General features: G+C 32.3%; 1 protein-coding gene across 1 annotated transcript; it reads right to left on the bottom strand.

The window, feature by feature from the left end:
• Nucleotides 1–5371: 5371 nt before the first annotated feature.
• Nucleotides 5372–15923, bottom strand: LOC130448277 (facilitated trehalose transporter Tret1-like). Its single transcript, XM_056785563.1, has 2 exons — nt 15782–15923; nt 5372–6739 (listed from the first exon to the last, which is right to left on the bottom strand). Exons 1-2 carry the CDS (start codon nt 15921–15923, stop codon nt 5400–5402), a joined length of 1482 nt encoding a protein of 493 aa, XP_056641541.1. The 3' UTR covers nt 5372–5399.
• Between the last annotated feature and the right edge of the window lie 1980 nt (nt 15924–17903).

Below are 17903 nucleotides of genomic sequence, written 5' to 3'. Positions count from 1 at the left end.
TCCTTTACCCTTATATGAACTACATCGTGACCCAGGACAGTGGCAGTACGGGGTACCGACTTTGGGGCAATACAAAGTATATATTCAATTTGCTTCACAATACGAGCAAATGTGTATTTTCTCCCTATTACCATCATCAACCCTAGTAAAGGATGTATTAGCCCAACGTCCGCACAGATGGCACGCCACTCAACACTCCGGAGATTTCAAATAAGTGTGATTCATGACAAGAGTATATAGGCATAAGGAGTTTTTCTTCAGGATCGTTTAGATCATAACATTTCTTCGTTTGCTCAAGTGATTCTAGATCTTGTAATCCAGTTTTAAGTTAAAATATCAGCTTTCCCTCGGCGCTAGCTTTCCCTAGTTTGTTGTTTCGGAGGATTACAGGGAAACATTTTTGGAACGAAGATGTTAAATCACGACAATTTTTCCAAACTGGAGGTCGAATTAGGTTAACTTCATTTATTATAAATGGTCTAGACTGTGGGTCTAGGACAAAAGTTCTTTGATGCACAGTTGCCATAGTTGGAATACTTCAGGTAGAGGCGGCTGTTATTGCAGAGCAGATAAAGGTTCATCGATTGTTCTCAGTATATCTGCTGTTGATGCACCAAGAAAATATAAATATAAAATATAAATCGATGAAGTTGTTTTGATGAAATGACCATATACCTAATTTCTTAAAAGTATTGATAGTTATACATACTTTTACGACTTGAACTTAATCATGTACGAATATTTCATTTATTCATAAAGTTGCTAAAATTCAACCTGGGTGGAGCAAGCTTGGTCATAATATGCGCTTGATGGTCAGAAAAAGGAAAATAAATCATTTTCACGTGCATTTTCAATAAAGTAATACTGAACTAGATATTGAAACACTAGAAAATTTCACGAGCCGTTAAAATAAGCCATAAACATCTCAGTCATCCAGCCTCGAATGCTGCATTCTGCCGTTGTCAAATCTATTCTCTGTCGAGGGGTATCAGCATTGGAAGCACGTAAGCTCCGGATGAATTGAAGAATCCTCGTTCCGTTGATGATAGTGAGCCCAGATGTTTTCTTCCGCTTTCTGCAATAATAATGTTCTTCGCTATGAATGGAGTTTATCAACAGCAACTTTAAATCTATTGCACGAGCTGCAGATGTTACTTCAGGTCTCTCATGAATAGATTGGGGTGACGTTTTGAAAATCCCTCCAATCAATCTACACCAGCAATTTCATTGCAAGGTAAAAATTGTAAGAATCGCAAGTTAGCGAAGGACGACGGCTTAAAACAGCATCAACTGCCTCCCGAACTTTCCCTCTTATACGTAGGCACCATTTGTGAATCTAAAACAGAATGAATTATTTTATCAAATGTACAAGATTATTCCTTCAGACTATTCACAAGGGTTACCATGGGAGCAACATGGACATAATGGAATACTGCGCCCCGTAGCCAAGTCCCCATAGTTTTAAAAAAGACAGAAACGAATCGACATTTAGAGTGATTTTGATCAAAACATATCATCAATTATTGATGCAAAAAGAACATAATAAAAATACATAGTAGCAATCTAGCACTTACCTAGTTACATGTGCTCCTATGATCATTCAAAGTTATATGAAATAACACAGACAAAAGATTTTTGTCATTAAAAACAAACGGGCGCAATAGCTCCCTAATAGCGTGAACAAAACACGGCTAGTATGTGTAGGTGCCCCTTTCATACCTCGCATATTCGTTATGCTCCTCGTTCCCCTACCAGATTTAGTGACTCACTGACAACAAAAACCTAACTGAAATAAATTGGATGGTTGGGATAGCTACCAAGTCTCCAAAAAAATATTATAATTTTTGTATATGCACTTTATAAAAGCATTAATAATAATAATCACAAATCTAGAATTTTACTTTCCAATTTACACATGAATTTTTATGGGAAGCTACAATAGGCGTTGGCTCTTATTTGAGCTTCTCTTTGTTTTCAAATGACTCAATAGATATAACTGCTAGTAGATTTCTTTATCTCTAATAAATGATCACATTTGAATCAACGAAATATAGACTGTCAAAACTGTAACCCATACAATAGATATTAGATTGGATCACACATACTTGACCTTGTAGCCTTTCGTCAAACTGATTATGAATTACGTTCTATGAGAAATTTGGAATTTGAAACCATTCCTGCGTATGGCTCTTATAATTAATTTTCATTCAAAGAAGAAACGACTTGTAACGTCTAACTCAAAATGGGAATTTTCATGAGGTAAATGTTTCTATTGATGTGATGCCATCATCCTAGATTCGATATTCATGAAGTTTCTAATCTATTGAGGATGCCGGTGCAGTAAAAACTTTTATTCTCAGGTCATATCCCCCGAAAAAAATATCTGTTCTCACACAACCTATGGCACAGAATCATTAAATTGATGTAAGGTCATCGGTGTTTGATTAGTTATGTGATTGTTTGAGGTAGGTAAAAAACAAGTCCACGTAGTGAACTGAGGATATTGATACGAATTTGTAAAATTAATACATCTTCATCGATTCCTGTTAAGTACATCCCACTGTTTTGACAGGAAAAAATCGATTCCAAATATTCTGACCTGGATGAGTTTATCTGCCTGTTTTAAGGGGGAATAGTCGAGTCCATAGATTTTGCTACATGTTATGACCTGTTGAAGTAAATGATGATGAATCTATTCATGATAAATGCACAAAATTTTCTATTTTGACGTGCTCGAAAATCGAAGATATCGTTACATATATTCGTACATACCAATAAATAATAATAATAATAATAAAACCGTGTTAAATTTATTCTAGTTGTGAAATGGAAACATGCAAGAAAAGTGAGAAAATTCCATTTCGACTGATTTGTGATTTTTTAATTTCTGTTAATATTTGTAGTCTATAAGTACTAAGAAGAAAAAATATTTCAGTCGTAGATGGATGAATTATAATTCAAGAATCACTCCATTTCCCGAAACCAAATTGAAATTTGGCAGTGAGAAAGTTAAACCAATCATATGTCTCGAACAAATATAGTTACAGAAAATTTGTGTTTGTTAATATAATCTGATTTTATTTTCACTTTCATAGGAATTTCAATGTCACAAATGGAATCTTTCATATTTTTCCCCTATTAATAAAAAGTAGAAGTTGTTATTCACCTGTATATCAATAAACAACCGCAATTTGTAATACTTATTATCAAAAAGTCGCATAAATTACCCATCGCTACTGTAAAATATAAAAACAGGGAATCCGGCGTCTTCACTTGATTTTCAGGATGTAATTCATCATCTTCACTACTGAAATTGTTCACTATATCTTACTACAATGGTATCAACGCAAATTATGTTCAAGTTTACACATGAAGTAGTCGACTCAAGAAAGTTTACGATAAAAAAAATAATCTGATGATAAATGTACATAATTTGGAATACATTATTCTTATAATAGAAAATATTATTAGTATAAAAGATAGGTACCAATGAATTGGTTATGTATAGTATTTTCATTAAACTTTCATCTAATTGATATACTAATTCAGCATTGTATTGAAACCACCTCATAAGTTTTCAATTAGCATTTCCTCTTCCCGAATGTTTTCTTTCAGCTTTCGACACTTTTGATCAGGTACTGCTTCAATTTTTCTCTATAACATCGTTATTTTTTAAAGATGAGCATATATATTATATTATATAGTATTTGACACAATGTAACAAAATAACCTTAAAATTAAATATAGATTATATTCAAAATGTTAGTAAAATGTAAGAAACTATGGTAACCCATTAATGAACATAAAGGCTGGTTCTCCAGTTCTTAGTCACTGAAAAATGTTGAATAAGGACTATGGAATAGCTCAATCAACAATTGTATTATATACAAAGATCTAATATTAATATTCAGTGATGCAACCCAGCGAAATAGTGCTCGTATACATTTCTAATTTCTAGTGATCTATGCTCTGTCAACCTAATATACATATACTCACCAACTAAAATCTGAATATCTGAATCCAAGAAACAGTATTATGGTTCTTCTAGATAGTTCGTAGAGAAATATCTTTACAACTTTGGAACAAAGAAGAGCTTTTCTCCACGCCTACAATTTCAAAATACAAGATTTTTCATAAGAAAATTGATATATAGAAAAACATGTTTGTCACATTTAAAAATATATTGCTTGGACATTCCTTTTCCAAAAATAACAACGTCCAAATGTAAGTCGTTGCCCTAATGGCATTCATTTAATCGAGGACTAAAATTGCTTAAGACGGATTCTCCGTCTTAAGGCTGGATATTTCCTTCAAATTATGTCAGGTAAGTTAGTTTCTAAGCAAAAACTCTAAATTTGACATAAACCTGCTTGAAAAAGTCCATAGCTGTTTAATCGGAACAGCTTATGTTTCCTCTCTTGGAGATTTCACCAGCTCTTGGCAGAGATCTTTCGGACGTACGTGAAGCAGCTACGTTCTGATTGATCCCGTTGTTTGATTAAAACCATTAATGTCTTGCAATTCAGTCACGAAGAAATCCTCTAATATCTGTACATAACGCTATGAATTCTCTGAATTCACTTTAGGCGAAAGTAGAGACTACTGATGTTTGTATTTTGGATATGTCGTACTCCAGTAGCGAAAATTTTTGATGTGTATTTTAAGATGAAAATGGGCACCATCCGAAAGTAAGATGATGATAAACGTTGGAAAGCGCTCTATCATCATATCGTACAATAAGCAATACAAAAGTGAACTTCCTTTTGACACATCTTGTATTAAATTTAAGGACTAATGTCTACTGCTTAAAAATCTATTCAAATCGGAGGTTGGCAATGCATGCACTTCTAGAGACATTGAAATGAGAACTGACGATTCAATTGAGACACACTTCCCAGATCGCTTCGAAGAAAGTAACTTGATTACGTTCTACAGTTCTTGTCCAGAATAAGTATTTGAGAACCTGGATAAGCTCAAAGCATGTTCCCTGCTTTGGAGCTCACGAATGTCTGTATACAGAGCTTTATGAAAATAAAATACGTTGTTTTCAAGTAGGGATAATCATTATCAAATTAGAATTTACTCGTAATATGAATCTCAGTAATTGAAACATCCAAATTTCAAAGTACAGTGCCATTTTTCCGGTAAAATAATTGCGTTCACCTAAACAACTAAGTTATTTGAGGAAAATTATAATATTTTAGTAAACACATATCACTTTTTTGACATAAGCTTATGATGAAGAATGTCGAATAGTATTATAGAATGAAATAATCAAGCATAATCTTCATTGATTGTATACGTATCAATGAAGCTACAATATTATTTATTTGAGATAAAAAAGAAACTAAATAATTGAAATAAAAATACATTTCATACATGAACGTTTATTACAAATTTTAATAACTCTGTAAAATATCTTGAATTTCTGATAAACTCTTCCCTTTGGTCTCTGGCAGAAAAATATGAATCAACAAAGCTCCAAAAATACAAAAACTACTAAAAGCCCACACTGCCCAATGAGAGCCGATACTGGCAGTTATCAAAGGAAAACTGAAAACAATTGTGAACATTATAATATTGCCTATAGTAGTGAGTAAACTACCTGCTACTGCCCTATATTCAGCGGGAAACATTTCATGCATAATTGCCATTGGAATAGGACCAATACCTAATGAATACAAACCAACATAAGATAGTATCAAAGTAAGAGGCAACCATCCCAATTTGTCGAGTAATTGTGAGTTAATATGCTTCAAATAAAAGAAACATCCCAAACCAAATAGGGATAGCCCAGACCCAACTGATGAATATATCAACATTCTTTTTCTTCCCAACTTTTCTACAACTGCTGAAGTTAAGAAGAAGCAACTGATTTTAAGTATTCCAACGGCAATAGCTACATGGTCGCCTGATATGCTTGTTTTAGCGGAATTAAACAAAGGCGCCAAAAAAGACATTATTACAGTGATACCTGAAAGTATTTGAACTTGGCATGGTAATAGAGCCAACATAAATCCTACTTTAGTTTCCTTATTTGTGAAAAACGATAGATAACCAGGACTTTTCGTAGCAAAGTTTTTTGTTTTATCACTTTCTACTAATTTATGAAACTCACTTTCAATCTTCGATGAATCTTTGGTGTTTCTCAATTTTTTCAGAGCTTGTCTACATTTGTTCTCTTTTCCCTTAGATAGTAAGTATGCAGGAGATTCGGGCAAGAAGAAAAAGGAAATTAAAAATGGAATAATTGGTATCATCAATAGAAGTGTCAAAATTCTCATACTAAAATAAGGTCCTATAATGAAGCAATAAAAATGTCCTATTTGATGGAATAGGCCTAAGTAACATCCAAACTTGGCTCTATTATGATCCTCACAAATTTCTGTTACATAAATTGGGATAACAGAGAAAGATCCAGCTAAAAAAGTTCCTACGATACATCTGGAGATAACTATCAATAATACAGAAGCACTGAATGCTAACAAAATGTGAGATATGAGTAAACCCACACCCATAGTTAGTAAATACATTCTTCGTCCAATAGTGTCCGATAAACGAGGTAGTACTAGAGCTCCGATTAGACTTGTTATAATTGGTGACGCAGCTATCATGGAAATATCTGTTGTGGTTGCAGGTGTTCCCAGTGGATTTACTTGAGTATCATTGGAAGTTAATTTTGGTATCACCGGTGATGTCCATACTACTGATGTACCGCTCACAACCGTCAACAGCTGCACTGAAAACGTACATTTGAATATTTTATTGAACATACTGCTATTTATACGCCTCATTCTATGAGTGAAGATTGTTAGTTTCAGTTATTTCATATAAGTATACATTCTTTACACGTGAATTAAATTCAAAGATATAATTTTCTTAAACATTTTATTTCAAACTTGACAACAGTTGCTGAAAGTTCAAAATTATGAAACAATAAAAATTAACGACTATGCGGTAACTATTCGATTAAAAGACAATATGACTTTAGCTTTGTTGGAATTCATTATATTACTTCATACACACAAGACAATCTACCGAAATTGGCATTCCTAATGAATCGCAATTACAAGGAGAACTCTTGTTTGTAGGCTCTAATCCGAACAGCTAGTAGTCGCTGCAAATTGGAATCAAGTTGTTAAACATTCCTCAGTAGACGCCTTCTGGCGACATCCTCACTTTCAATTTTCGAATCATTGGTCAAGTAGATCTCTAGCAATAGACGGCGGTTGGTGTGCAGTTGGAAATGAAGATTTCACCAGAAGAGAACTACATGAATCAAGTAACAGCGCCGAATAGCTGTGTCTTCAGTTCGAAAAAAAGATTCCAAACGAGAGTTCGGTACGCCACTTCGAAGAGACGCAACAACGTCGAAACTAGTCAGTGGTAGTGCCTATATTTAGATTTTTTTTTCAATTTATTAAATATAGACAGAAAATATCAATAGTTGAAATACATGGTTAAGTTAGGTTAGGAGAAAAATCATCCCGCTTCCATCCGAGACGCCAAAAATACTTTTAAGTACAATCATCTAGTGTTTGATATTCCCGTTTTTCGAACTCCGGACATTTCTAAAATAAAAGGTTATGTTTAGTATTATCATCTCCTTTGTCTTTGCTCCTAGCAGTCATGAAAATTATTTCAATTCTTGTCCATTTAAATCATTCCAATCCAATTATTAATACTGAAGGTACGAAGTATGTTTGAACTTTTCCCAATCTAACAAACAAACAAGATATTTTCTATTTTCAAAATTATTTTTATCTTTTAACATAGTGTATACAGTTAGTCCAGTGATGTTGTCACTTTTTTAAATCTTTTAAACAATAGTTGCCGTCTTTTTCCTCAAATTAGTCATTTACGTATGCAGTTACAACTGATGAAAATACGAAAAATTTTTCTCATGACTTTTCAATCCTTCTTATACAGTAAAGAATTAAGACAGAACATATCGTCAGTAGTTAAGCTAGAAATTACTTTATAAATCCAACAATACTTTAAGAAAACTTTTAAGTGATCCTACCAATAATAACCTGGATTTAGAGTGAGCAGTCTTTATGAAATTAGCTTTAATAATGGCGACAAGTTTGTTGAGCAAATTCAGATATTACGGGTTTAAAATGCACCTATCTTATTTAAAGTTTGGATGAATAGATAAATCGGGTATTGCCGATCACGCTATCAGTCATAATCATAGAATTAATATTAATAATTCTTTTATAAGTATTGAGACTGTTAAGTATAAATATAGTTCTATTGGAATGGGTGCATACGAGTTGCGTCCCACGGTCACATTTTAATCCGGGTTACTGTGAGGGTTATATATGAATTGCGTCCCGAAGACCATCTAATAAATGTGGTACTAAATACCTGTGTAAACTAACAATACTTCCCAGAATTATCGATAGCGAACACTCTGTTTACCCTAAATCTACACCAACACTCACAATTACACTGTCTGACGGGCGTTTCCATAACCAAGTTATCGTCGTCAGAGAGTGAAGGTAAATTAAGGCATAATAACTTGACTTATCTGTTTTATACTGAATTGTCCCACCAATACAACTTCTGGCGAGAAAATTAATTCCAGCGGGAAAATCTCCTTGACGAGAATGTTCACACTTATTCCTTGTAATATAAGAAAATTTCAAATAAGGACATAGGGTCAATACCTTACAGCCCTCTCTATATTTTAGTAGTTAAGAAATGTATGTGAAAATTCCTGCCAAGGAGGTATTCTCGCTGGAATTATTTTTCGATGGAGAAGTTGTATTGATGAAAAAAATCATTATTAAATAGGTAAGTCAAGACTATAACTGCGTCATAGAGCGCACGTCAGACATTGTAATTGTGAATATTGGTTTAGTGTTAGTGTAAATAGTGAGTTCAGTATAAATATCACCAACGATTCCAGAAATTTCAGCTTAGAATTATCGATATCTAAATATTGGATCCTGGTTAAGCATTTTATTGCAGCTAATGTTCTGATTCTGTTAACAATTTATCCAAATCAGAACACTGCAACTGCATCAACTGAAAACAAATTTTTAGATGTTTGTGTCTTGTTAAAAGACGATCCACACTTAAATACTAGACAACTATTCAGGGAACTTGATATTTCGCAAACATCCGTAATGAAAATTGGACGTGACAAACCTAATGATAGAAAAATGTTACAATCAAAACGATCCAAATTTTTTATGCAATGTTATACTTTTTATATTAATCGAAACGTATATCGACATCATCGTATATACTGGTAACAATCCTTGTTGGATGCGTGAGTCCCATACCCAAAATTCCGAAAAACTGATTGTATGGGCTGTAATAATTGGTGACAAAATGGTCCGGCGTATTTAAATCTATGGAAAAATAGTATTATACCTGAGTTGGCTCGGAGATTTCCCGATCTAAGTAAGTATTTTTAACTACATTTAAAAAAACATCAGACAATAACAATATCCCAAGCGAAAATACCTAAATAATGTCTTTCCTAGAAAATGGATTGGAAGGTGTGGTTTTATCGAATGACCCCCGCGATCACCCGACATAAATCCTTTAGAAAATTTTCTGTGGGGACACTTAAAAAGCATCCTTCATTAAACAAAACCTGCCAATATTTATGAATTAAAAGATAGGATTACCACAGAGATAAGAAGAATTTGGTAGTCAGGGATGCTGCAAAATGTATTGCTAAGTTTTAAAAATCGCATAGCATGTTGTATTTAAGTAAATGGAAAACATTTTTAGCAATTGTTGTAATCGCCTTTACTTTATGTTCTTCAAAATTCGTATTTTTTCTACTTCACAAATGTCTGTTTATCTTCAATTGTTGTCGGTTTTCTGCGCTTTGATTTGAATGAATATTCGACTGCACCAGTTTCGGTAAACTTGTTACTAACTTACTAACACTAGACCTTGTTACGAGATTTTAATTAGCACATAAATTATTGGAGAATATTCAAATTAAACGAGTTTATTCAATCGTAGCTATCAAAATGAGCAGTATTTATTTAACTTTGGTGAAGATACTGTAATTGCATCTAAAACTCCGAAATTATAGTATTTAGGTATAGAGAATGTTTCATGAATAATAATCGGTATTTCTTAAGGATCTCGAAAAACACAAAATATATTGGGTTCATTATTTTTCGGGATAGATGTAGATATCATCATAAAACCGGGTATATCCCAAGGCACAAATATTTATAAAATTCATACAAGAAATTTCCAAGATAATTGATGCGTTCTACACATAAAACTCACTCTGTACATAATACTAACTGATTAGCATAACACCCCTTCTCTTGCTGTTATAACTACCAAGTATGGGGATGTCCTAGCCTAACCTAACCTAACCTTGCCTGTAGATGAAACAATGGTCAACCGGGACGCAATTAGTGTTGATCTCGACAGGTCTAGTTCATAGCGGGACGTCACTGATCTGAGGCATTTAGAATTAGCTAATAACCTTATTTTACCGTTCTCCTGTTGACCACAAATTCAGTAACGTATATTTAGTTTCGTTTTTAAGAAAAAATATAATGTAGATCTATTAGATACAGTTTTAATTTTAAGATTTTTGTATAGCTGCTCTTCTAATAAATAAAAGTTGTTGGATATAACTGCTGTTTGTATACCGATACGAGGAACACATCGTAAACAAGTTAACAATTTAGCACAGTAAAGTTAGTAAATTTAAGTTTACCTTTTATCTCTGAAGATGATAACAAGGTTAGCGAAACGCATCAGATAGTGTAATTGTTAGTATTGATGTAGTGGTATCAGTAAAGAATGTGTTCAGTACCTGGTTTTAGTTTTAATTTGAAATCACACCCTACTTTTTGAATAGCCCTCGTATAAGAAATATATAGTAAACGGCTTCAAATCTGCCTTCAAAATGTTGCTTGCTGGGAAGATTTAGTTCACAAATCGTAATATACCAATTGGTCAGTTCCATTTCAATTCGCTAGAAAATTATTGTGAAGTAGTCACTTCGGTCGTAATGTCAATTGCATTTCAAGTATAGTGTTTACAAAGATGCTGTCTTATGTTTACCAAAACATAAGCTATCTTTTATTTTCTTGTGATTTTTGCTTCCTAACAAGACCAAACGAATAGAAATAATTGAAAATATCTGAGGTTAATTTTGAGTAGATCCTTTGCATGTACGTAAGTTTGTATTCTGTTATTATTTGGTGATATGGTTATCTCTTTCCCAACACTAATATTGGACAATTATTTTTTTTAAACACTGATTCTTTGTCACTTTTATTTGACCGAGATGTAAAATTATTATTAATTTTTTGGAAAAACATTGATAACATTTTATTTTCTCTACCAACGAGGTATCGAAGATCCAAGGACATAAGGTCAAAAAGTGAGACAAAATAAATCAAGTGTACGATAATTCTTTATCGATTGCTAAGGTCAAACAGGCGTTTTTTGAAGGTGGTTGTCTGATAGTTATACATTAATACGAGTTAACAGATAAATATCGAGAAATTGAAAAATGTGTTGGTTGTATCATTCAAATTTTGAAACCAAGTTATTCATCATGGGGATAAGAAAAAGTTCCAGATCTAAATAGTTTATGTATGGAAGTAATAAACATCGCCCAATAAAATACTCACAAATATGAAAAAGGTATAGATTTCATAGAATTTAGTTATAAAATATTATTTTCAGAAAACCTTTCAAAAATTTTTACTGAAAACTAGAAGAATCATACCAACCATGTTCTGAAAAAACATCAAAAAATGTAGGACTTTTACAATCGAATGGACTTTCTAGAGCACATTATTTTGTCATTTCATCTGGTAGCAAACATAAGATTTATTCTATGTTTGTTAATGAGTCCTGTATTTCAATTGTATCGCATTATTTGTATCATAATTTGCATTGTTCTTTGCAATTATTTCGATAATATGTATATATAAATAAAATACTGACAAGTGAGATAACTCATGAAATTTGGTCAGAAAATTAGATAATTGGCAAGTTGTATGACTTTTCTAAAACTATTTCCAATTAAGGAACCTCCGAAAACTTTTAATTTGTAATTTTTATTTTTATATACTTCTCCATCATTTTCTTCCTAAATACTCAATAAGATAATACATTCAATGAAATATACATAGTTGAATAATTTTTCGATCGACAAACACATTATCAGCTTGATAAATGCAATAAAATTTAAGATTTTTGTTATGTCCAAACATTCAATCATAACCATTCTAAATGCACTACCAATGTATAACTATTAAAATGATGAATACCTACACTAGAACGGAGACGTCATTCTCGTATGGTTCGTTAAACCAAATATTGTTACCTAGACCTGTTATTCTAGTGATTTTTCAATGTTTCATTTTACAGGTTAGATGAAAGTGTAGATAATAATTCAAAAATATAACTTTTATCAAATATCAAAACTCAATTTTTATGTTAAAAAATCCCTATTTCCGTTACTAATAACCATTTTGATGACAATTTCAACGTATTTCGCTCGTCTTCCATTTTCGACATTTTATAGGGTTAATTGATCTTGATATTTTTCTAGATCATCACTATTCATTGTTATTTGTCTTTTGAAGTAATTGAAACATCGACCTCAATATTCCATCATTAATATACTGTTGACATTTGCAAACACTAATACGACAAGAGCACTACCACTTTACCAAACGCCACATGTCAGATCTCGATGCTCTATATAGACATCTGCGAATAGCGGGGTGAGGATCCATAAAATAGCCAGCGCAATAACCTAATCTTACATTATTAGACTTAATTAATTAATTGATTAATTTCACTATTGAGTAGATAACTCTTTGCGGCTAGTACATAATACCAAGCTCTCTCGGTAATCACCTGACTTTACTCGTTTTTACATTGGTATTGCAGTCAATTAAAAACTGAAACTTTATCAATACATACTTTTCCCTATTACAAATTGGATCTGCCTGTCACTGAAGAGCGTTTATGATTATTATCATTTAACTTTAATGTGTTTCGATATTCTTAAATTTAATGAATTCATTCCATCTGTATAACTTTTTTGTAACTTCTTAGCACCAAATTTCACAATAGATACAAAAATTTAACTATAAAAAAATTAATGAAGACTCAACTAGTTTTTTTTTTCTAATAAAGGATGGAAATATTGGCCAAATATCAATTTCGAGAAAGTAATGGGACAAAAACAGTACAAGTAAACTTATAGGGATTGCGGTCAGCCTTAAACAAAATGGAAGTTGCGGGCTTTTCTATTTAGACATTAGAATTCTATCGGTTTTTTAATAAGCCCTCACGAGTGTTTTTGTTAGATGCGTTCAGAAATTATGTATCTAATGGTATCAAAATACAGAGTCTTCAATTGGGAATAGTATATCCAATAGCAGTCGTACCTCAATTGAGAAATTAACATTGTTAATTTTGCTTAATGGCAACAATACAAATTTGATAATTATTCGTGTTCATTCAATATGTCAAAACATCAAATTTTTTCCTGTTATTTTGAGCTGATTTTCTGTCAAAAGAGACCTAAAACGGAGAACATATTAAAATGTATAAGAGAAAAGTTAAATAAAATTTAATAGTTATTTAAATTCTTTCTTTATTTTGATATGTTGTATGTTTGTTTATGAGTGAATCTGCAATCTCGTTGTATATTTTTGAATTTTGAAGTACATATACACATGAAATACTTTCCCTATTTCGGTATTCGAACAATATTATTCCCCTACGCATTTTCGTGTGAGAATGGTAATTTTTTGTAATGGGTTGGTACCCCTGTATAACAGTTCCATCTTGACAGCTGGACGATGCATTATTCGGTCACGTGTAAGGGTGGTGTGAGGTTATTTCAATTTTTAGATATTATTTTCAATAGATTATAATGAGTTTATAGACAAAGTAAATACAGTAGTGAAACATGAATAAAACATACAAATCAACATTGGAAGAATTTCTTGTAAAGACCTAACTTTAAAATGAATGGATAGTTTAATATATTGAAATCAGTATGTGTTATTTATATTCTTATCTTTATGTTGCTTTGTTGTGTGTTTGTTTGTAAGTGAATCTGTAATCTCGCTGTATAATTTTGAATTTAAATTTTGAGGTACATAAAATACATTTTCTATTTCGCAATGAGAAAACTGTTATTTCTCAACGCATTTTGGTGTAAGAATGGACTCCATTTTCAGTACTTGGTTGGTGCCTCTGAATAACAGTTTCATTTTTACAGCTACCTGGACGATGCAATATTCGGTCATGTGTGAGCGTGGTGTAAGGTTATTTCAATTTTGAGATATTATTCACAATAAATCATAGTGAGTTCCTTGACAAAGTAAATATAGTGTCACTCTCTGAAGAGGTAATACAATTTTCTAATCAAAATTGGATAGTAATTTGTGTTATCCTTTGTGATAATTTGGAACATTGATACAGCAGTGAGATAAAATGGACAACATGAAGAATAATTGAATTTTTAGTGAAATTTAATAGTGTGATGTAGTGTAATGAATCATTTGCAACTTAAACAATGTGCAGTTATTATAACTTTTAACAGAAATCGTGGCGTTTACCCCTGCGTCAATTGAAATATTAGGGATGTTTTCTTGAAAATTCAAAACAATACCCGCTTTTACCCGTGGCTTTGCTCGCATACAATCCATTAAATAAGTATCAGAAATCATTATAATAGAAAAGAACGAACTCTGTAGCTATATTAGAACCAGAGATATAGATCTTTGAATGTAGAAAAATTGCCAAAAACCTACAAAAATCCATAACTCCACATTGAATGTCCGCGCCTAGCTCCTCTCCAACTCAACCGATTTAAGTGTTCAAAAACCCAAAAGAAAGAAGGTGTTTCAGCGAGTGTTCTTGAACCAAAACGAAGTATCTATCTTGAATAGAACCTGAGATATTGAGGATAGAACGTGTGTATGAGAAAAACTCCCAAAAATAATGTACAGGGGGAAATCGCATTTGAGTATAACTTGAGAATGGTGCAAATTAGATGAAATCTGGCTGATCTGTGCATCAATACCTTTCATTGGAAAAAAAAATAAATAAGTAAATCGGTTGGGTAGAACTCGGAATGGAAATCATCAATTTTTTCAATATATGTGATCCTTATTACTTATATTTTAATATACTATTCTAAGCTGGAATTCGTTTCAAATTTATACGACATTAAAATTGTTACTTATTAAAAATGTACAAAAAGTTTCTTTCTGCCAAAACATCACTTCTTAAAGAATGTTGCCAAATAGTTTTTGAGACCTGATGATAAATTCTTATTTTAAACTAACTTAAAAATGATATAGTTAATAGAAATTATACCTGTCATTCGGAAACCAGTGAAAAAAGAAATAAAATTCTCGCGTTAAAGGATGCTAATTAATCATTATCTGTTTCAGTTATCTGTTTTCATAAATATGAACAAGCAGAGATTTTAATCTAATCGGCTTTTTCACACTGTCTCTAATTATTGTATCTAGTAGATACACTTATTCATAAGTAAAAAACTGAACATTTCCAGATATTCCTCCATTACTATTTTCATCGGAAAATTTTGTTTCTGATAGCTACACAACCAAGAGAAATGTAACATGGCAATTTACGTCGTTTATTAAAATTATTAAACGTGCAACGAAGAAAACTGAAATAACAATGAACAAGATTCCAAATATATTTTCAATAATTTCTCAATTCTTACCGCTTCTATGAGTACATAAATAGTGTTAACAAAATGATGAAATGAGCTCACCTGTAAAAACTGCCCAATATAAGTAAAATGAGTCTGGTTTGTGGGTTTGATGATTAGATTTGATTTGTTTAGAAAACTTTGTATCATCTGCTATATATTGAATTTCTTGTTTATCTTCTGTTAATTCTATAGCCGATTCCATTTTATTTTTATTTTTCACTTACAGTCTTCTTCATTGGCATTGATTAGAAATATTAAAATATACTCAGCATACCTCGTTAAAGTCGGTGTTCTTAAGATATAATGATTTATTTACTACGCGCTTATGAGTTTTTATATTCTCGTATTATTTATTTAATAATATCATGTTATTTATAAGAATGTACAAAATTGAAAAATACAGTGTCTTTTAATCACTATAACTTTCATTTATGAAATTTATTCACTCCTCGGTTGTTAGATAAATCAAACTTTTTAGATATACTTATTCCAATTACAAATTAGTTTTGCAATAGTTATGTATAGTTATAGCTATTTATTGACATCAAGTCATTGTACTGTAATCATAAGATTACCAATAATCAATGGATACATTGTATCAAGTATACGGCTGGGATTTGTCTTATCTGTAGACACTTGTTATGAAAATAAGTTGGATCCACCCAATTTACTTATATCCTTTTGCCCACAAAAATGTAGGCTAAAAAAAATTTCATAATTTTTGACATGTACATATCATGTCATTCAAACTCACGTTTTGATATGATCTTGTTCATCATCAGTAACATGTCCAAATAACATAATTAGTCTGGATTTGTTTTAAAATCTTAAGTATTTTATTTGAGTTTCATCATAATTCATCGATAATATTAGAAAGCTATTTTCAGTTGAACAAGATGATAATATATTACTAGTCGTCGTATTTTATCAAAGAAATAGTCAGTGAAGCATGTGAATCTACCGAAAAATCTTTCCTAATCATCGCATCATGAATTAATTGCAAGAATTTAGAGACATTTTCTTGAATATATTAACTTGACACACTGTGCAGTCGTAATTTTGATTGATGCTCAAATAATCTTTGGACAAGTCTGACGCACCAAACTTGTTAGGAAGCTTCTGAGTATCCAACTCCATCTCCGATTATGACATTGATCATATCGTTGCGTAGGTGTCAAAATCGTTTACTACTTATCTGAACCATAACCCCTCTTGTCTGGAATTCCACAAGACTCCTTACTTGTCCTTCTACTTTGCATCATTCATATGTATGATACTCTAGCATCCTGATAACCCTATACAATCGATTTGTATGAGGACGATACCTAATCTATTGACCACATTTTCGGACTGGTGCAGGAAATGGGGGGTTAATCTCTATTCTCATCGAAAACTTAAGCCACCCCTACCCAATTATCTACTTAAGAATGTCTTGTCTAAGGAGTAGTCGATTCCAATACAGCTCCGGTAACATCGTTTATGTCAATATTGACAATCCCGATATGCGATTCACACTATCGAATCAAATAATTCCAATGACAAATATATTCTTCTCATCCCCTTGGCTAGCACTAGGCGGCCCCATTCCTCTAAGCCCAGGAGGATACTTCCTCATTTCCCATCGTCATCAGGAGAATACCAACTCCACCTCGTGGATCGTCGTATTCATAACGTTTCCTGTAACTTGGTGAATCCGTTCACCAGCCTAATGGCCCACGACATAGTAAAATATAGCCTCAGTTGTCCTCGAATTTACTTTCAACATGAAATATAATGTATAGCACTCTACAAATAGCTGTCTGGTTCGTCGAGCATGTTTTTTAGAAAGAACCTCTATCAAAACCAGCACAATCACAGCCCTGCAGACGAAAAGCTTTTCTATATCAGGGTCAATACAGAAATCCCTTTGGTTCCAATTCCCAAATTAAAACGTCTCACTCTCTCAATGGAATTTTTGAACGGCCTCGTTCAATTTCTAATCCACAAATTGAAGAAAAGATTCTAGGGATGTTATGGTTCATCTCGTCGAATAAAACTTCATATACAGGATTCTAAAGAAATAATTTCTACATCCTCATTACCTTCAATTCTATAAGAATTCTTACCAGAATATCCGGAATCACGTCTTAGTTTGTCTAAGAAATCGGGGAGATTTTCGGCTGCAAATTTGAATTCTATTCAC

Source organism: Diorhabda sublineata, chromosome 8, assembly GCF_026230105.1.
Source record: "Diorhabda sublineata isolate icDioSubl1.1 chromosome 8, icDioSubl1.1, whole genome shotgun sequence".
Lineage (NCBI taxonomy): Eukaryota > Metazoa > Arthropoda > Insecta > Coleoptera > Chrysomelidae > Diorhabda > Diorhabda sublineata.
Note: the sequence above shows the minus strand (reverse complement) of the source record. Positions and strands in the feature narration are given on the sequence as shown.